General features: G+C 37.7%; 1 protein-coding gene across 4 annotated transcripts in view; it reads right to left on the reverse strand.

Moving 5' to 3' along the window:
- CAMK4 (calcium/calmodulin dependent protein kinase IV) overlaps nt 1–22,099 on the reverse strand; it is a 232,289-nt gene that overhangs the window by 84,698 nt on the left and 125,492 nt on the right. For all 4 annotated transcript variants that reach the window (XM_045087141.1, XM_045087140.1, XM_045087142.1 and 1 more), the window contains 2 exons: nt 7,887–7,949; nt 5,577–5,659 (listed from right to left, as the gene is read on the reverse strand). In XM_045087141.1, the coding sequence (XP_044943076.1) occupies nt 5,577–5,659; nt 7,887–7,949 (146 nt within the window). The remainder of the gene's footprint in view (nt 1–5,576; nt 5,660–7,886; nt 7,950–22,099) is intronic.

Consider the following 22,099-nt stretch of genomic DNA (forward strand, 5'->3'; position numbering starts at 1 on the left):
ACTACTCTGGGTCCTTTGAGCCTTCTCTGTCTCTTGATTCTTTCTGCTTCTGAAGAAGAGAGAAACTTTTCTATTTTAAAGAAATCCTTTCATCTGATTCCAAATCTTATTCTGTCTTCCCTGGGATATTGTTCCAAATATAAGTCCTTCTCACATAGATTTTCCTACCTCTCCAGCTTGTAGGCTCCTTCCTACCAGCAAATTAATGTGTTCCCAGTGTGGCAGCTTAAAATACTTAATAAGCCTCCAATTATCCTCTGTCTCCTACTACTACCTCATTTTTATCCTTCCCTTTATAGCCCACCTTCTAGAAAGACAATAAATTTAGTCCAAAACAAAGTATACGTTTTCTTCACATATAGTCAGAAAGAACTGCATAAAGAGAAGATGTATTTAAGATTCCAACGGTTGAAAAACAATTTTATACATATTAATAATTAAGTCAACACTTAAGTAAGATAAAATGTTACATTATTAATTTGAAGTTTTATTTTTAAGTACTAAGAGTATTTGCATTTGCTTACATAGCAGCAGCATAACATGGTAGAATAATCTTATGCTTTGGAGTCCAACATACTTGAGTCCAATCTCATTTAATTGTTGTTTTAGATCCAATATAAGCTGAGTGACCTAACAGTAGTTAATGGACCTCTCTGATCCTCATTATTTGGTCTATAAAATGTATATATCATGTGTCGCTGTGAGGATTAAATGAGATCATTGTTAGTAAAACGCTCCACCACTGCCAGGACCCTAATAGGCTCTCAAAAATGGCCCTCATAGAAATGAGTTGGGGGAAACTGGAGGGGGAGACAAACCATGAGAGACTGTGGACTCTGAGAAACAAACTGACGGTTTTGGAGGGAAGTGGGGTAGGGGGTTGGGTGAGCCTGGTGGTGGGTATTAAGGAGGGCACGTATTGCATGGAGCACTGGGTGTGGTGCATAAACAATGAATGATGGAACACTGAAAAGAATAAAATAAAATAAAATAAAATGGGGGAAAAATGTCCTTGTTATAGTGATTCATTATCCTTCTTAGACAACCGTATTTCACAGATCTTTACTTTAAACAAATACATCACGGCACCTGAGTGGCTCAGTTGGTTTAGCAGCTGACTTCAGCTCAGGTTATGATCCTGGAGTCCCAGGATCGAGTCCCGTATCAGGCTCCCTTCTCAACAGGGAGTCTGCTTCTCCCTCTGACCCTCCCCGTCTCATGTTCTCTCTCTTGAATAAATAAATTAAATCTTAAAAAAAAAAAAATAAACAAGTACATCAATGACCAATTTTTGACACAAGAGTCTTTATAAATTCATATGTGTTCTGAGTTTGGTTAATCTCAATACCAACCATGGCACAACTCTATGGAGACTGGGTAAGCAAAAACCCTAAGTTCCATTTCTAGAATTTTTTCTAACAACGTCCTGAAAATTTTATTTCCACCAATAGTAAAAGCCATGAAATGCTGAAGTAAAGATGACTATATGGACTGATATACTCTCCATCAGGTGATTAATAGGCTAAATGCATTGTCCCCAAATGTAGCCACTACTTCTCTTGCTCATTGACCAGTTACAGTTTTCAAAAAGAATATTTTCAGTTTGGAAAACTGAAAAAAAAAACAACTTTTAGTCAAATAGACATGAGTTTCAAGACTGACTTTATGACTTAATTTCTTCAGTTTATTCTCTTGAAAAAAAAAAAAGACTAATACCTCAAAACACTTGAAGAGTGATTGAGTGGGGATACATATATAGCTTTGCATAGGACCAACAAATGCAGTATGGATTCTCCATAAATAAACAATGGTTTACTTTCTTGGAAATGATTTGAAAGGGACTAAATTGATTTAATAAGAAAGACAGTGAGATCACATGAGGAAGCAGAGCTAGACCAGAAGACGGTCTGACTTCCAGATTTAAGAAGATCATTTACCCTTCCTCATTCTCAGTTGCTGTATTGTAAAGCGGGGACAATGCTTTTTCATCCTCCTTACCCCAAAGGGTTGATATAAAAGAGGAAAATGCACTAGTGTCTGGGAAAGACCTTTAAAATCAAATACATTGATTTTTTGTTCTCAGCAACAGTGAGGTAAATAAGCCTCCAGGAAAGCACAACGAAGATAAGCTAAATAACATATTTTTAAGGAATATATTTGAAGACATCAGAGAGTTCCCAAGGAGGTGAGGCTTCAGGAACTAAGATCCAGGAGAGAAGAAAAACCCAGCAAAGCAAATCTAACATCAGATGGCTCTGCTTTCCCTTTAAAGGCATTTACTGGTGCATTTACTGACTTGACATTAGTAGCTAACTGAGAAGATGAACACAGCTTCTGGCCATCTCACAGGATGGAGGGAACAGAAGTTGGCATTTAGGGTCTGTCAAGAAAGGGGGCCCTGGAACAATCTCCTGACTTAAATTGGAACCCTTAAAGAGCAAAAACCTATGAGTAAGAGTTGACAAGAAATAGATCTGCCTTCAGGAAGCCCAGCTTTGAATCAACCCAATATCTGATTGGATTAAAGTGATCTATCTGCTCCTTACCTTAACTGCCTGCAAAAGAAAATCTGCTTTTTTGGAAGGTTACAACATTTAAAGCCTCATATTCCAAAATCTTTTATACATAATGTTTGGCATTTGAACAAGCATAATCAGGCAAGTAAAAACCCAAGGAGAAAACAGAAAAAAAGACAATTTAAAAATCCATAATATATTCTGATACTGGAGTCAGACAAAAATCAGGAGAAAAAATACCTCTTCAAAAATTTGATCAGATGAGTGTAAGGATACTGCTAAATTAGCTGCTTTAAGATATAATCATTTTCTGGAAAAAATTGAAAACCTACTCTTAAAGCAAACAACCTCACATTGTGTCCACTTAAAAATACAACGTATTTCTAAGAATTATGAGGAGATTGAGAAGGATGAAACAGAAAACCTCTAGAGCTTTCTTTTTCCCATGGTTATCATAACTTCATAAAGGGCTTTTGGGGAGATTTTCTTGAACACAAAAAAAATCACTGACTTTATTCCAAAAATTTTCATCAATTGCCCTATGCAATTTACTATTCATATTTAACATGTAACAGCAGATTCCACTTGGATTTACTATGCTTAATTTTCTAGGAGCATCATGGAATAGAATTTTTGCTAATAAATATAACCTTTAACTATAATGGACTAACATAATTATTTCTTCATTAATTGCTCTATTAGTTCATTCATTAGAAACTATTAACATCATCACTAGAACAGGAATGAATTTTGATCATCACAATTGAATGAATTTGGTTTTGACCTAAGTACACGAAAAGGAGACCATATTATGATTTTTAACTCTCAAAAAAGAAAGCAATACATGGATAATAATGTAGGATATATTTTAGGCTTGACACAGTTTTAAAGATGACTATAGAATTAAGTAACCTAATGGAGAAACCAAGTTCATTTCAGATATGGCAACAGATATATGGACAACAACATTTGGAGGGGGGAAAGAGTCTATGATCTAAGACTGCTAAGAGTTTATAAGTGATTGAGTGCTTTACTGGCTGTCTGCCATTCTTTAGATGTCTTCTCTTAAACCTGAATGTTTCATCCATTTATCTCTGTAAATGAAATTGATCAACAATATTTAGTTTTTTCTTTTTTTTGTAGAGCTAAATTAACTCTATCCTATCACATCAATCAGACTATGAGATGAGAGAACCAGAATCTTTTCATAAAATAAAGGTTGGAGAGGGACAGAGACTTGCTTCCAAAATAATTTGAACAAATACAGGTAAGTAGGTAAATAGTTAGTGCTACTGGTAGATGATGGCATTAGTGTGACATTCCTGTCCCGCAGTTACTTAAAATTGGAGAACATAGTATTTCTCTCTGATAGACCATAATTAGCAGAGAAATGTTAGTTCTCCCTAGAGAGAACTCATGGCTCCAAAGGCAGCAAGATCTAACTATAAATTAATGTGTCTAAAGAAGAAATATGTTTATGAAAGAGTTAGCTATAGAGGTGTGGAAAAAGAAGCCATTTCTGGCCAATTCTGTTAACATTTACAGCAGAAGAGTCTTCACTAAGCACGAGTGAACGTGATGATCTTAGAACAAGACTATTCTGGGGGTCAGTGTCTCAGCTTCCTTAGCAGCATAGACCCACTTCAAATTCGTTCTGAGTTTCAGAGAGGTAAACCAATAATCACAGGTTAAGTATTTTCCTTTTAAGTCAGGCTCTAGAATCATGAATCCAAATGACTATCAGCCAACTGCCACAAGAAGTGTAAGTCTTCAGGCTATTGATATTCACTTCCTAAAGTTGGTTCATTTATTTGTAAAGTATGGATAGAGTTAAAATGTTACAATTTTTAAAGTCTGATAATTCACATAACTTGTTCTAAGAAAATTTCAATGTATATATGTGCAAAATTATATATCTGTTGAAGATATATATGTGTACTTCCAATCAAACTGGACCACTTTACTCCTTGCTATCGGAAGATCCAAATCTGTACTGGGGAACATTAAAAACAGACAGACCCTTTGAAAACCAACATGAATACCTTTGGAAGCTCTTGAAACAGGCAGCAAACTGAACTGGGTAGAGTTGGAAAGGAGAACTCCTTTCCCAACACATTCTAACGCTATTCCCTGCAGATCTTTCTCCTGGGAGTCCATTCATTACAGTGATGCTCATTCATTCAGTGAACACTTACTGAGAATTGACTGTGCTCCAGGCACTCAGGCTTTATCACCAATTCCCTCAATTTTTTTCCTGTCTTCTCTCTGCACCCCACTCCTCTCTTAACCCATTCTTATTCTTATTCTGATACAAGAATTTTGTATCAGCGCACAGCTTCTAACCATTTCTAATACATACCTACTTAGTCACTTTGCCTTCTTCCAATTCCATTATTTTTTTTTTATTACCCCAATGAGCACAGCAAAGAGCTGTGCTTAAAACTAAAATGTTGTGTCTCTTCTACATATTATTTGCCTATATTATGCTCTATCAAATTTTTAGACATAACTTCCTGCCAAACTCCAACTCTGTCTTGAGTGATGAGCATATGAACAGACAACTAAAACTGGCTGTCCCTGGAAATAACAGAGCATTTTATTCTGCATCTGAGAACTCTAAACAGCCTACTAGAGAAAGTAGGCCTAGAAGTAATTATTTGAAGAATGTTGATTTTTATGAGCTTTTGAATCCTAACAGAGAATACTGTTATGTGTTTAACTTCCTATAATTTTCATCAAAATGCTGCCATTAAGTTTAAATTTATAATGACTTCAGAAATCTGTTTTTATTGGGAAAGTTAATGTTTGCAAAAGTAAACTGATATTACTGTGGTTTTTTTTTTTTTTTTTTTACTCACTAAGCAAGGCAAATTTTTACCTACCCACATCATAGCAAGTAACACTCTCTCCATTCTGTACTCCTGTTATGATTTATTTTAGTAGAATTTATCAAGTAGCATGATGTGTCATTATGAAAATCTTCAGGGAAATTTCCCCTTGATACTCTTTGGTGCCTGGAAGCAAAACCTCTCTCTGGTTAGATTTCTAGGACCAACTCACCTGTCAAACAGTTCTCCTCCTGTGACCAGTTCTAGGACCAGACTGATTTCTGTAGGGCTTTCAAATATCTCTTTAAGTTTTATCTGGGGAAAGATATTTAAAAATAAATAATAAATTCCTTATTTTCAACTTTCTAGGAAAAGCTAGTGACCAAAACAACACTCTTTGTAATAGTAATATATTGGATCATTGTCAATAAAGGTCCCACATTCTGTAACAAGAAGCCATCTGTCACTCTCTGGTTGTTTTTATCTGTTACCTCATTTCCTTAAAGGTCCTTTTGAGTTTTTATATTTTTTCTTTTGACAGTTGAAAGACATCTGCCTTAGAAACACTTCCAAATTTTGCCAAAACATCACAATTTCTGAATTTCTCCAGAACTAAAAAACAAAAGCAAGCAAACAAAACTTCTTGAACCATTTGAAAAAGTCATGGTTCCTAGTGATGTAAATGCCTCTTTCTCTAGAAAGGGAACTTGGATTTGGGATCTGAGGCAGAATGGGACCAGGTTAAAGTCTGTCATGTCAATTTCATGTTTTAATTAATAAAAACATTTTCTTCTTCTTCAGAAAAAAAGTCTGGGGTGCCTGCCTGGTGGCTCAGTTTGTTAAGCGACTGCCTTAGACTTAGGTCATGATCTTGGAACCTTGGGATCAAGTCCCACATTGGGGTCCCTGCTTGGCAGGGAGTCCGCTTCTCCCTCTGACCCTCCCCCTTCTCATGCTCTCTTTCTCTCTCTCATTCTCTCTCTCTCTCTCTCTCAAATAAATAATTAAAATCTTAAAAAAAAAAAGAAAAGAAAAAAAGGTCTGTATGGAAAAAAATTGCTGGTAGATAAAGAGATCCTTAGAAAAGTAGTGATGGCATTGATTTGACTGACTATAGAAGGATTTCATCACATTCAGATAATCCATCCAATTCTGGATATTTTCCTCAGCATATAAGAGAATCTAGTGACCAGCGCTGATCTACATTTAAGAAAATTCAACACTGGCTTTTCGTTGAAAGAAAAAGATGGATAATGTAAAAGTGGTGATTGATTGTATGTGGTAAATTTTGTTTATTACTTACCCAAAGCTCCTTCCCCCTACTTTATTGCGAACAGATTTTGTTTAGGGAAGAAAGGTGCCTAGCCTCAAATTACGGGTCTTGATCGGTCTAAGCCATTTATGATAACTTTGTTCCCTAATTTTCCAACCTCCATGCAGTGAAGAGCGGTGATCTTATGGTTAGCTCTGGCCAATAAATCTGAAGAGAATTCTGCTGCTGCTGTAAATTCCGGAAAAGCCTCTCCATCTCTCCTCTTCTCTCCATACTCTGTTGGTGTGGCCTTTCCAATTTTTTTCTCTCTAGAGTATAGGCCTGAAGACTTGTGAAGACTGTGGAGCAGCCATTTAGGACCATGAAGGGAAAGTGTGAGGATGGAAGACATCTAAGTCCTGAATGGCATCACTGAGGAGCTAAACCAATGCTAGCAACTGCCTGCCTTCCGATTATAACATAAAGAAAATATTTATTTAGACTACCATATTCAAGTTTTCTGTTTTAGCTGCCTGCATTGTTAACCCATATTTAAGTTTTAAGCAATTTGCTTGTAGCCTAAGTAAGCATTGCAGGTTAGTCATCCTCCTGGACAACACAGCTTTCTCAAAGAAATGAGTAAAATTCTTTCTTTAAGTAGTTGGCTGAATTCAAGTTATAGCCTGGAAAATGATTTTGTTCTTTTCACTTCATTGGCTCAAGAAAGCTTTTTCTTTTTTTTTTTTCAAGAAAGCTTTTTGCCAGACCTTTCTCTCAATGCCTTTGTCTGGACACAGCCTAGAGCAGAGCTTTTGAGGACATTTGATTTTTCCCATTCAAGTACATCATTTATGTGAATCTTCACATTGTTTCTGAAGTAGATAATCTCAAGGGAGATTAAAATGACTTTGGAAAGCAATGCATTTTCTTCACAGGCTTTTTCAGCAACGGCACATTAATAAGATAGGCACACAAAAGGAAAAGGCCAGTGTTTTATTAGAGTGAAACAAAACTCCTCAATTTTTAGTTATCCTTTTATACATGCAAACAAATATGGTATATATTGCTGATCTGTCCATTTTGAAATTCTTTTTCGTGGTATTATTTTTAAGATTTATTCAGCTAAAGAAATGAAAAATGTGGTTAGATGAGGACAGGAGGTAGGCCATGGTGGCTACTTATTTGTGGTAGAAATATCCCCTTCTTATTATCAGCACGGGCAGCGAAGAACAAAAATCCCAGTCTGTAAGTCTGAAGATTATTTGAAATAGTAGATTAAAAACCACTTACAATGTTTGGATGTGAGAGGCGAAGAAGCACTCCTATCTCAGTTCTTACAATTTTTTTGTCCACCTAGAAGGAAAACGAAAAAAGAGAAACTGAAAGAAACTCCCACTTTAGAAATCCTTAACTTTGGCAGAGAATCAGAACCAGCAATAACCACCTGGTGAGTCAGGTATTTGGCAGAGAGGCTTATTCTTAAGCTTTTTGTGTTTTTTTCCTACCCCCCCCCCCCCCGTACCCCTTTTCACTTGTATGTCTTTCTTCTCTGCTCCAGACATAAAGTCAAACTAGTTAAAAATGCGGATTCCAACTTGTCAAACCTTTTGCATGGCCTTATTTCAAAAATCACGACCCACACCACTAAGGCACAAGTTCATCTCAACATGTCTCCTCCTCTTCTTTTCTTTTATGAATCCCTGTCCCAAACCCATTGGAGCTGTCAGTCATTTCACTGCCTTTCTCACAGAGAGATGGGCACATAACCCAGCCAATTCAATCTGAATTCTCTTCCTTGGGCACCGTGACTGGGTCAGGGCTATACTGCCAGACCCAAGTCATCCCAATCAGGGTCCTCCCTAGAAATTGTGCTCAAATAACCAAGAAAAAGGTATTCTCTTTTTCTCTGGAATTGTGAGAGCAAGAGAAGATAGGGTCTGTCGCTACCAGTAACCATTTTTTATATTCTATTTAGTTTTTTTTGTTTGTTTAAAAAAATTTTTTTCAGTGTTCCAAAATTCACTGTCTATGCACCACACCCAGTGCTCCATGCAATCCGTGCCCTCCACAGTACCCACCACCAGGCTCACCCAACACCCCACCCTCTCCCCTCCAAAGCCCTCTGTTTGTTTCTCAGGGTCCACAGTCTTTCATGGTTTGTTTCCCCCTCCAATATTCCCCAACACCCTTCTCCTCCCCATCTCCCAAAGTCCTCCATGTTATTCCTTATGCTCCACAAGTAAGTGAAACCATTTGATACTTGACTCTCTGCTTGACTTATTTCACTCAGCGTAATCTCTATTTGTATCAAATGAAATCTCTGAGTAAGAGAGGCATTGCTAGCACAGGCAGATGACGCTGACAGATCTCCTCCCAAGAGTTCTTGCCTCACAGTCTAGTTCAGTTTCTGCAGATGGTTATGAAGAAAATTTGGATACAGATTATTTTTAAAATTATTATTTTTATTACTTTTTCCAGTTTTATTGAGGTATAATTAGTACTCAAAAAACCCACATATAATCAATGTATATAATTTGGTGAGTTTGGACATACGTATATGCTTATATTTTCATCACCACAATGTAATCAACATACCCTCCAAAAATTTCTTGTGTCCTTTCATGTTGCACACACATAGGTGCACGGACACCATGTGTGTTTGTGGTAAGAACACTTAAAATGAGATCTACCCCCTTAAATATTTAAATGCACAAGACTTTATTGTTAACTATAGGAATTCTGTATGACAGATCTCTGGCACTTACTCATCTTGTAAAATTGTAACTTTATACCCGTTGAGCAACTCCCCATTGCCCCCTTCACTCTTCCACTGGTAACCATGATTCTATTGTTTACTTGTATGAGTTGGACTATTTGAGATGTCTCATATAAGAGTCATTCAGTGAATAGATAGTTTTTATCATAATCTTCTCTTCGTCTTAATAAAGATTTTCTCACAAGATAAATATATTTTTCATAATTGCATAATTTTTTTAAAAATTTTTAAGTAAAAAAGAAAGAACTGGAGTGTTTATTTAAGACTGTTAGCATCCAAAACTAATGTAACATTGTGTGTCAATGATACTTCAATAATAAAAATGTTTCAAAAATAGTCAAAAAGACTGTTAGTATTCAAATTTATCTTTCTCTCTACACATTTAGTTTATGTAATATAAGTTTTCCCCCTTGTTTTCGTATATTTCTAATCAATATAAAATACATCCTTTAATTTAATTAATAAATAAGATCCTTTAATTTTTTCATATGATGTATTTATATTAAACAAAAGTTTTTCTAATACAAATACGCATTTTAAGTATTTATTTTTTTTACCACATTATATCTCATTTATTACATATTGGGATGTCTTTTTAAACTTTTTATTATGCTTTAGTTCCTTGACAGTTAATTTATCTGAACTCTGGAAACAGTGAAAATACATCGGATTATCTGAACTAGCAATCTTCTCATGTAGTTATTTGTTTTGAATTCAGAACTAATTTCTCTTTAATAAACAATTTTGAAAAGGATAATTATTTCTCCCAGTGAACTCCAGATCAGTGGTTCTCAAAGTGTTACGGGAGAACCCTTTAGGGTCCCTGAGATTCTTGAGGGTCATATATGAGGCTCTCCCTTTTCCAGTTGCATATTTGAGTGAGTCTAGATTTTTATCTATACTTGAAAGAAAACAATGAATCGAATGCAGAAACAGATGGGAATTAAACTGTCTCCTCTTTTTTTCTCTCAAACTATCGCCCATTAAGCCAGATAGTAAAGAGATTTTTGAAATAATGCTACTCTTCTCATATTTTAATTTTGGAAAATATAGTTACCTTTCACAAAAATACTATTTATGTTAAAATGTAATGGGCTTATTATTGCTGTGCTTTTTTTTTTTTTTTAATATTTTATTTATTTGTCAGAGAGAGGGAGAGAGAGCAAGCACAGGCAGACAGAATGGCAGGCAGAGGCAGAGGGAGAAGCAGGCTCCCTGCCAAGCAAGGAGCCCGATGTGGGACTCGATCCCAGGACGCTGGGATCATGACCTGAGCCGAAGGCAGCTGCTTAACCAACTGAGCCACCCAGGAGTCCCTCTTTGCTTTTAATTAATAAATACTCTTAAAAATTCTGTTCTAATCTCTAATATAATAAATGTGTATAGTTATTTGGAGTTCTTAATAACTTGAAAAGTATAAAGGGTTCCTAAAGCCCAAAAGCTTGAGAACTACTATTTTTTAAAAAAATATTTTATTTGTTTATTTGACAGGCAGAGATCACAAGTAGGCAGAGAGGCAGCGAGAAAGAGAGGAGGAAGCAGGCTCCCTGCTGAGCAGAGAGCCTGATGCGGGGCTCGATCCCAGGACCCTCTGATCATGACCTGAGCAGAAGGCAGAGGCTTTATCCCACTGGCTTATCCCACCCAGGCGCCCCCCCTTGAGAACTACCATTCCAGAATATTTGACATCATACAATTTAAAATAGAAAACAGATAGAAAAGAACAAAAATTTAGTAATAATTTAAATGAAAGAAAAAATGTGAAAACAGTCTCCTCTCTCCTCTGTTTAATGCTAGAGTCCCAGCTGAATGACGTGATGGTCACAACTTCAGAGGAGGCTGAGAAGGGAGATGCAGGTAAGAATCTTAGAAGAGGGATCTCAGAGAAAAATGGAGCATTAAAAACCAATCCAAAGAGAAGAAACTGAGTGAAAAACCTGGACTACAAGTCAAAGTGATGTCAACCAAAGAAACCAAGAGCAAGTAAGGCTGAAAGGAAGACACTGACAAAGAAAAATGGTCAGAAAAATGAGTGTTATGCCAGAACAAAACAAGATTGAGGTCAGAAAGTCTTTCCCAGAGAGATAAACTGAGGACCACTTGCTATCTTTCTGAAACGAAGTCTCAGGCTTCCTAGGTGGTCCTATTTTGGAGAGTGGTTCCTCCATGGGTATCACATCTTGAAGGTCACACAGGTGTATATCTTCACCACCATATCATCTCACGTCTTTCCAATCATCCCTTGTTCTGGAAACTAATGTTTCATTCTGGGTTCTACCTCCCCCCTCCAAGCCCTTGGGAAGGCCAAGAGAGGTCCTGAACCCTGACCTTGCCACTGAGAATTGGTGATGTTTTTCTAGAAAATAACTGTCAAGATCACCATAAAAGTCACTGGGCCGCTAGCTATCTGGACAGTCATTATTGTGACCTGAAATTAGCTTCCAAGTGGTACTGTAATTAGTTCTTCAGAAGCATCAACAGATGGCTTTAACAAATCAATATTACAAAACTGAAACCCGTAAAATTACCTTCACGATTAATAAAATACCTTGAAGAATGGTAGTTTTTTGTTACTAATAATTCACAATTGCAAAATATATAACGTACATTACTAAAATCCCGAGTTAGGAGATATATTTTAGGCCACGTTCTCCAGCAAACAAATGTGAGGCAAGGATCAACATGCTGGTGCTTTATTTAGAAGGTGCAGCAGGGTCACAGGGACGTCCAGCAAAGTTAGAGGTGACACAACGTGGTCAGCACACCTGTTACAGTGTCACAATGAGTCATAAAGAAACAGCAGGTCCTATGGGCAGTTGCATCCACCTGGCATAGAGTACTTGTCCAGAGGAACTGTACCAAGCCACTGTGCCTTGAAGAAGTTCATAAGAAAGAGGCAGAAATCTCCTTGCCTTGGAACTCACTTCTCCTGTTGCCCACAGGTGAAATGTGGCTCTACAGTGTTAACTTTTCCAGACTTTTAGGTTGCACATCCAATCTCTTTGGAGCTGTGATGCCATACTCCTCCTCATGAGGTATTGTATCTCATCCAAATCCAGAAATTGCTGGAAGGGTTAGAAGTTTCAGCTGTGTGTCTGGTTGGCATAAATGCATGCAGTGGACAGTGGGCAATCAGGCTCTCCTGGGTCTAGAAGACTGGACAACAGAAGAAATCTGAAGAAGCCCAAAGGAGTTTGTTCAGTCACAGTGCCTTCCTGAGTTTTTATCTGTCATAAGGTAAACCGGCTTGACAATCATGGGATTACAGTCCTGCCTCTCTAGTTTATTGCATTTTACTGCAAATCATTAAGAGCTTTGTCTTCCACTTATATTGTTTTATTGTTCTAGTTGCCAATTTGAAATGGATTGGGCACATGGGGTTTTTCTTAAAACTTATTTTAGCTCCTCTATTTAAATTGCTCTGAATATTCAAAGAAATATCTCCTTTCATCCTCTAAAATAACCTTTGGAACATCCAATTTTAATGGCTTTTGAAATACTTTCAACATAAAATGCATTTTTGAAGATGACACATAAGAAAAAATTAATAAAACAATTTCTTAAAAGTAGTTATTATACAGATGTATATAGTTTTAAAACTCCACAGAACTCAAGATTCCTTAATATTGAAAGAAATCCCAATTGTACTATCTTTCTCCATGGAGGGGAAAAAAGAAATGGATAAATGCTTTATTCTAGAGCAACATCAGAGAAAAAGGCTCCACCATTGGAATACAGTTAATCAAACATGGACGCTTCATTATGATATATAGCAGATACACTCCTGTGCTGGGGCTGAGAAGGTTGCAGAAAAGAAGGGAGAAAAGATTAAAAAATATATGAAAAATAACTAATGAGGATTTAGGGAAAGAAAAGGAAACCAGTTTCTGCACTATGAGAACGACGGATGGAGGCAGAGGTGGTAAAGGAATTGAGAAAAAGAGGATTTTTTTAACATCAGATTTCTGGTGGACTTGAGCTACTTGGGCATCTCAGATGTGGCCTGGATCTGGACTCTGGGATTTTAAATACTCTTGGTGAGTTGGGGTAACCTGGAGGAGTAGAGACTACTGCTCTACTTCCAGGATTCAGTCAAATACAGTGGCATTTCCACATCAAATGCTCAGCTTCATCTCATGTTCTTTGTGGGGATTGAGACCATAAATCTTGTTTGTCTCTCTACTCCTTCTCTGGCTTCTTAGGCTCATTTGTGGCTTGAACAATGACTGGAGAACATGATGTGAAGTACAGAACTGTGCTCCTCAAAAAATTTGTGGGAAAAGGCAAAATACAAATTATTAGTGAATAAATAAATCAGCAGACAAGTGTCTTTACATGTTCACAACAGTTCTCTTCTGCATAGCTTCTGCTTAATTTATCATCCTGTTTTCTGACATATCAACAAGTATATGTTGGCACTAACATGCCTGGTGAAAAGACTTGACAGCTGGCACTTTGTTAAATTCAAGAATGACAGTTTTAGCCTACAAGGATTTAAAAGCTAAGCACTGCGGTTTGAACATGTAAAAACCAAATGCAATGTACGGATAAAAATACTGAGGCTGGTATCTGCAGTAACTATGGAATTTTAACCAAGTTTGATTATTCCCTTTATATTTTTGACCTAATGGAAACCTGGACATCTCATGAACCTTATCCATCGTCTTCTCAAGTGGTGTCTTATTTTTGTCCAAATAGGAAATGAACCACTGGGCCTGAAGGATAGGTGTCCCTCTTGTTCCCCATTGCTATATCTAAACAATTTCTCCTCCCTTGTCCCCCTAAAATCTCAGCTGCTTTGAAATATCTGTCATCAGCCAACACGACTTGTAACCTTTTTTTTTGCTTTAGTCATCTTCCTATCTCATTATCCTTCCCATTCTGAAGATTTTAGCATGTTTCAGCAACTTTATCTCAACCACTGATCCTGTCATCGTTCTTAACAACTTGAACTTTCATGTGAATGATCTTGTCAACATCCTTGCCTCGAGTTTCTTTGCCATTTCTTCAATTCCAACAATTTCTTCCTCCACTCTCCCTTAGTAACCCATTCCCATGGTCACATCCCAGGCTTTATCATTACCATCAATTATACAACTTCAAAAACACTGATTTGAAACCTCATACTCCTCTGCTTTCTACCTCCTGTCTTTTCAGTTCTTACATGGGTATCATGGTTCATTAGTTGGAATAGTCCCCCAACTCCTTTGCTCTTATCTTCATCTGTTGGCCTTGCCAGGTAAAACCTTTAAATTGGCTAAACTCTATTCTTTTGCTCCATGTCTGTGCCTGAACTGAAGTGTCTGAAATAAAATGTACGACAGTTCACTGGTCCCATTTTTAATTTATAACCCCAACTCTCAAGGGACCCACAGCTCCCCACTCTGCAACAGAACCCTTTACACTTTCTTCTAACATCCAATACGCCCTCCTCCCTTCACTGTCCTATCACAGCCTTGCTTCTCATCCACTGAAAAGGTATACACAATATAAAGAGAACACAATCTTCTCATCATCCCATCTATTAACCTATATACATCTGTATCAAATTAATTTCATCCCTTTATTCCACAAACATTTGTGAGCACCCACTGCTTGTAGGGTGTTATTCTGGGCATGAGGACACAGTGGTGAACAAAACAGATAAACTTCCTAGGAACTTTATGCTCTAAAAAGCTCATGTTCTAGCGAAGATTTAAAAAATGAAAGAAGGAAATAAAAGGTCAGAGTTGATAAATACTAAGGAAAGAGAAGAAGAAGAAAAAAGGTAAAGGGCAGGGGTGGTGAAGGGTGCTATTTGAGATGGATGGTTAGGAAAGTTCTCGTTGACAAAGTAACATGACACACGGCCATTTGGATTGGAAAGAGGAGTGTTTCAGACAGAGTAACAGCAAACATAAAGGCCCTCAGTTATGAGTGACAGCAAAGAGGCCAGCTTAGCCAAAGAAAAGTGGCAGAGGAGGAAAGTAGTAGATGATGAAATGGAGCTCCTCATGACCAGGAGTCAGCTTACAAAGAGTCATGTTGACCAGGTAAGAATTTGGTATTTTAGTATGAGAGAGGTCAGACACAACTGGAAGGTTTTGAGAAAGAAAGGACATGATCTTCGTTAAGTTTTAAAAGAATACTCTAAGGGGAGCCTGGTTGGTTCAGTCAGTTAAGCATCTTATTTTTTATTTTGATTCAGGTCATGATCTCAGGGTTGTAAGACTGAGCCTCATGTTGGGCTCCACACAGCATGGAACCTGCTTGAGATTTTCTCTCTCCCTCTTCTTCTGCCCCTCTCCCTACCATCTATTTAAAAAAAAAAAAAAAAAAAAGGATGCTCTGAATCTTATAGAGGTGAAGAGATAATGGAAAGAGTAAAAGCAGGGACATGCAATAACAAGTTAGAGCATTTGTTCCAGTGAGAGATAATGGAGGTTTGGTTAGTGATGATAGAGGTTTGAAGCAGATGGATATCTTTTTTTTTTAAGATTTTATTTATTCATTTGACAGACAGAGATCACAAGCAGGCAGAGAAGCAGGCAGAGAGAGAGGAAGAAGCAGGCTCCCTGCCCAGCAGAGAGCCTGATGCGGGGCTCGATCCCAGGACCTGGGATCATGAACTGAGCCGAAAGCAGAGGCTTTAACCCACTGAACCACCCAGGCGCCCCCAGATGGATATTTTTACGGTAGGGAAAATAGTATTTACGGGTGAACTGGCTATGGGATGTAAGACAAAGAAAAATGTAAAAGTTGTCTAGAAGTTTTTCAGCTTCAGAAATGTAAAGCATAAAATTGCCCTTTACTGAGGTGTGAAAAATGAGAGGAGCAGGTTCCCAAAGAAGCTAGTAACATTTTGGCCCTGCCCATTGTACTGAACTCACCTACCAGCTGCCCCTTTCCATTTTAGCTCACTAATCATCTAGTTAATCTCCGGAGAAGGCAAAAATCTTTTCCATTCCTAGGCCTTTTCATTCTGTAATAGATAGGCTTCTGTCTTGAATTGTTCTTCACATTCTCTCTTCACATGAAGGAACACTGAATGTTCTTTCAGTGTGAGTTTGGACCCAGTAAATAGGAGAATGGAAGGGACAGCTGCACAGTGGAGGTGATGTTTCAGAGGTGCAGGCAGTGATGAGTGTTGGACATGATGGGGTGGGGCAGGAAGGAGATATTAACTGTTGAGGAACCAATATCTTATTTTACATTTAACACTGACTAGCATAACATCAACCTTGCTCTCATCAGTATGGGAAGACAAACTCTAACAAAGCATGTCAATCAAATAAGCTTGGTTTTGAAAACTGTGAAACTCATTTTTTGATAGTTCTGTTAATAGCCACCTCCTGCTCCCTGCAGACTCTTAAGACACTGGCAGGACAGAAAGGAGAAAAGTAGAGCTTTGCAATGGAAGAGGAGCCCAAGGATTGGAGTAGAGTTTGGTTAAGACAAGAATGGCTCTGTGAAGTTCAAACCAGAAAGAAAGATGCTTATATTTCAGAACCTAAAACTTCTATAGTCAGATAGATTCAGAGCAGGACAGTGTCCTTCAAGGGAGGTACCTCTGCTCCCTCATTCCCACAGTCTAAAATCGAAGACTTACTGCTCACAGATGCCAGAAATTCTTTCACAAGGAACAGCCTTTTATTTTATAGTGAATGAAGTAGACTTAAAATATTCCTGGGAGAGATGACAAGCTGAACAAAGTTTATACAAAAGATTTGGCTCATGATAGACTCTCACTAGAAACAGATTTGGCTTAACAGAGAGAGAAAAGAATGGAGAAAACACCATAGATGAAGTAGAAAGAACTATACATCTTTCACTAACTCTTTTTCCATTACTCATCTTTGTATCTCTTCCTGAGATTATGAATATAGTGGGGTAACCCTGACTTAATATCTCTTATCCTTAAAAAGACCTCATCCCTCTCTCTGTGCCTCACCTCTCTTCCTGCTTTCAAAGCATTTTTCTACTTCCCTTCACAGAAAAACTCTCCAGAGTTGTCTCTGCCTTCTTTCTCCACTTCCTCCACCCACCTTGTATTTATCTCCACTTCCTCCACCCACCCCCTTGTATTATCAGTGCAACCCAGCCTGGCTTCATCCCAAGACCTCCCCCAAACTGCTTGCGTAGAAAAAATCAGTGGCCTCCCTGGAGAGCCAAATGACTCATCTTATCTTGTCAGGCACATTTGATATATTTGATCATCCCATTCTTCAAATAAAATTGATCATTCCATGTCACCATTCTGGTCTGGTTTTTCTTCTACCTTAAAGGCTGCACAAGTATTGAAATACTTCCTAACTAACCTCTTTGCTTGGATTCTTACCCTTTACAATCATTCCCTCTGCACACAAGCCAGAGTGGTGTCTTTAAAATGTAAATCAGATCATGTCACTCTCCAACTCAAATGCTTTTATTGGCACCCATTGTGCTTAGAATAAATGCAAACTATTTACCATGGACCATAAAACTCTGGATGGTGTCGCCTCATCCTCTTGCTCTGATGTCATTTTTGTCTCTACACAGTCCCTTCGACCACTAGATCAGACTCCAAAGACTTTGTACTTGCTACTTTCTCTTACATAAGACCGTCTGACTTCTCAGAGAGTACTTGAGAGGCCTTCCCTGGACACTCCATCAAAAGTGACTACACAAACATTTATACATACACCATGAATCATATCACTCTTACCTCTCTGTAACACTTACAATGACAACACTTACTTGTCATTTAATTAATAATTCATTATTTGATTTTTCTACCAGAACACAAGCTCTATGACACCAAGTGTTTTGTCCATTTTCTGCACATCAGTATCCCCAGCGTTATTTACCAAAGCCTGGTATACAGTAATGTGCTGAATGAATGAGTGAATGAATGAATAATGAAGCTAGTATCTGAATACAAGAGATGGGTGGTTCAAAAAAAAGGTCCCTGGTTTTACAGCTTTGGTTAGTTAAGATTAGAATTGGTTAGTCTATTCTCTTGTCATTTGAATCTACAGGACATTTTTCGTTGTGTTGATACTAATGGTACCTATCTTACTGGCAGAGCAAAGTACCTAATCTAGGGCATGCGTGGATAGTAGCTTGTGGTTCCCCAACTGTGAGCCACAAAGAGTTTCTATATCATTTATTAGAGACTACAGTCTCCCAAAGTAATAGAGGGATGTTTCAAGAAATAATAAGTAATAATAAAAACTTTGGTGGAGTCACTGACTTTCTAAACACATTGCAGTAGACAGTGATGTTCCATGTCTGCGCCTCTCCCCCATCATAGAACACAGAGCCCTTCAAGCTGCCAAAAAGGACACCTGTTCTTCAAACAGAACATCTTGCCTTTGTTTGTGTGATCAATGCTTTGTATTAAACATGAGAGAAAAGATTAAAAGAAATGATGAAAATCAGTAACTTGGAGCCACGCAAGCTAGAATGTAATACGCACTCCTGAAGAAGGAGCTGGGAGGCCCTCAGGAAGAAGAGAAGTAGAGGGATGTGACTGCAAATTCTGTTTGTCTCTGTGCCTGCTGGGGCACAGTTCAGGAGGAAAGTTTTGCTGAGTCTCTACTCCCCCAGATTCCCCGATGAGGGTGTGTCAACACCACTACAAAAGATCCTTGCAAAAGAGAAGGTGAAATCCTATGATTAAAAAAGGAATGGAATGTCAGTCTCCCAAATTTTCTTTTCGGGGGCATGTTGCCAAGGCTGGAAGAAAATAAAGAGGTAGTATAAATTTTTAGAGTATCATAGCCACATTAAAAAAATGTGAACTATAAAACAGAAGAGTAAGGAACATCCCCACCATTGTAACCATTAGCATTTTGGTTCATTTTCTTTTAAATTTCAAACTCTGTTTCTTTACATACTTCAAATATGGAGAATTTTGTTTCTTACAATTTTCATGAAAAATAATGTAACATTTTATGGATATCTAACACTCACAAGCAGAATATAAAGCAGTTTCCTAATGCTCCAGTGTCATCAATGACTACTTTTTTAAAAAAGATTTTATTTATTTATTTGACCCAGGGAAGAGATCACAAGTAGGCAGAGAGGCCAGCAGAGAGAGAGAGGGAAGCAGGCTCCCTGTTGAGCAGAGAGCCCGATGTGGGGCTCCATCCCAGGGCCCTAAGACCATGACCTGATGTGAAGGCAGAGGCTTAACCCACTGAGCCACCCTGGTGCCCCATGTATGACTATTTTTATCATTAGATATTTAGGATTTCTTAAAATTTGCTACTAATATAAATCATTCTGTAATGAATATCCATGGTTGTACTTTATTTTAAAATGCAACTTGAATTCTGGTTCTGCCATTTAGAGTCCTTGATAAAATCATTTATCCTGAGGATTATTTTGATTTCTTCATAGATAAAACAGAGACAATAATTGCTATCTACAGTATTATTGTTATAAGGAGTAAATTAAAGTATATTGAAATCTCCTGGCTCATGGTAGATGTTCAGTGCATTTCCTGAAAGGGTTTTGTAAAAGTAAGGTGAATATTTCTTAGTGTTCTGTTTTCAATTTTCTGTGTTTTTCCATAAAAATTACTGTAATTGAAACAAACTAAATTTAGAAGTACTAGGATATTTGAAAGTGCCAGTAGTAGTAAGTGAAAAAGTCTAATAAACTTGAAATATGGTTTTGTTCCTGTTTTCTTCTAAAAATGAAAGATATCTTCATCAAAATCCTAAACTGTATCCAATATAATCTTATTTGAACGTAATAAAATAGGGGAGCAGATATCTGTTTGCATTTATATTTAAATGCCTTCCTTCACCTTTTACGAAGATTAGGATAAGAACTGCACTACTTTTGTTAAGCTCCACGGAGGTTTTAAGACCAATTTCTTACATTTATTAACCACTGTTGACTGCTGAGGTCACACCTGAGTTACTTCAGACCTGGGTATCAGCAATGTCCTAATTCTAATTCCTATTAGAAATGAACAAACTGCATCATTCTCTTTTACTGCTGAGATAGGGAAACTGAAAGAATGCATAAAAAGACCTGCTTTTTGTTCCTTTTCCTTCTTCTGTTCTTGCTAGGACCTGCACCACCACTTTGTACATGCCTCAATGCACGTAGTGTAAGACAAGGAGTTACTGATTTCTCTAGAATAGATAGCATCTAAGGAAGAACCGGTAAGAAGGACTAGATACGGCTGTCATATGCCTATTTCAGATCACCAGCACTGGACATCTCGATGTCAAGTTCCCCAGCCTCCAAGAACACTTGGCCCTCATCTTTGTTCTTGGTGGTTCCTGATGACTGAGAGGACGTGTACACCAGATCATGATCCTCAATTAAAAAAAGAGACTCATCCTCTAACAAAGACGAGACTCCATCCTCTCCTTTCTGAGTCTCCAGGCACTGTAACTGCATGCTCTCCACACCTGCAATAAACTCTGCTTTTACCTCTTGCTGGCTCACATTTGATTTCTATTCTGCATGCAGCCAGGGACCCCCTTGGCTGGTCCTGCAGGACCTCTCTGGGTCCCCAGACCCAGCCTGCCAGGATCAGTGACTTTTAGTAGTTTTTATGTGGTCAAGACAGTGCTTTTCAAAATGCTTTTAAAGTTATCAAAAAGGCATGGAAATACAAAGTTTAGTTTTGATTTTGTATTTATTTCAGTTGGACAGCAATGACTCAGGTGTAAAATTCCGAAACCATCTGAAGTGAGGGGTAGGTAGGACGCTGTATATTCTAGAGGCCCTGAAATATCCATTTAATTCTCAAACTAAGAGATCATCTATTGGTTATAAAACTGACTAGGCATTCAAAAAAGTTTATGACTTTGTAATCCATAAAATAACAAAGACAAAATATACCCTTATAAACATTATTATTTTAAATCCCATCAATTACATCTTGGGGTTGAATCCCTTATGAGGCTAACTTTGAATAGGGGAAAACCTATCAGAAGCTTTATTATTACTATTAAGATCTTTATTAGAAGTTCCTTAACTGTTCTTACTAAGATAAGTAAGGCTTTCAAATATGCTAGTTAATATTGTTCAAGGATGCTAAAAACTTTCTTAAAAATGAAAAGCAAGGGGTTATTGATTAAAAAAAAAAAAAAAGATTTTAAATGACCCCAGAAGCAATATAATCATGCTTTGGGGCCAGAATTTTAAAGAAAGAGATAGTAGAAATCTTGATGATTTAAGGTTTGAAAAAAATTTCCATTATTGATATTGCTCCAGGGCAGTATTCCTCTGATTTGCCTCCCTTGCTGAAGAAGCATCTTAACATGAGTTAATCCCAGAGCTTCACTTTTCTGAAGGGACTAGATACTTCTAGAAATCTGAAGCTGAAGTGTGTTAGCTCAGTTCTTCTGAACATTTTTTTCTTTAGAGTGATATGGACATCCTCCCCGTACTCCCAGTAGTTTGTCCTTAAGTCTGTTCTGGGTTAAATGGCTCAGAGTTTTAAGGTCTCATGCGTGAGTAGTTGGGTGGACGTGCACAACATTCCATGATCATGCCCTAGCACTGTTCCCTCTCTGATACTGTCCAGGACTGTCAGGGTTCAGAGAAGGAACAGATCCATACACTGGGCTAGTCTCTGATTTTATGCTGCCTGGCTGGTCTGGTCCTGTCCCTGAATGTCTGACCATCATGTGACCCTATGATGTATCTCCAGCTGTCTCTAGCGGCTGGGGCCCTCACTTGGTTAGGAGTTTAGTACAGTCAGCATCTGGTGATGTCTAGATGCATGGGTACTTCATCC

This window comes from Mustela putorius, unplaced genomic scaffold (genome assembly GCF_011764305.1).
Source record: "Mustela putorius furo isolate JIRA1106 unplaced genomic scaffold, ASM1176430v1.1 tig00001059_pilon_pilon_pilon, whole genome shotgun sequence".
Classification (NCBI taxonomy): domain Eukaryota; kingdom Metazoa; phylum Chordata; class Mammalia; order Carnivora; family Mustelidae; genus Mustela; species Mustela putorius.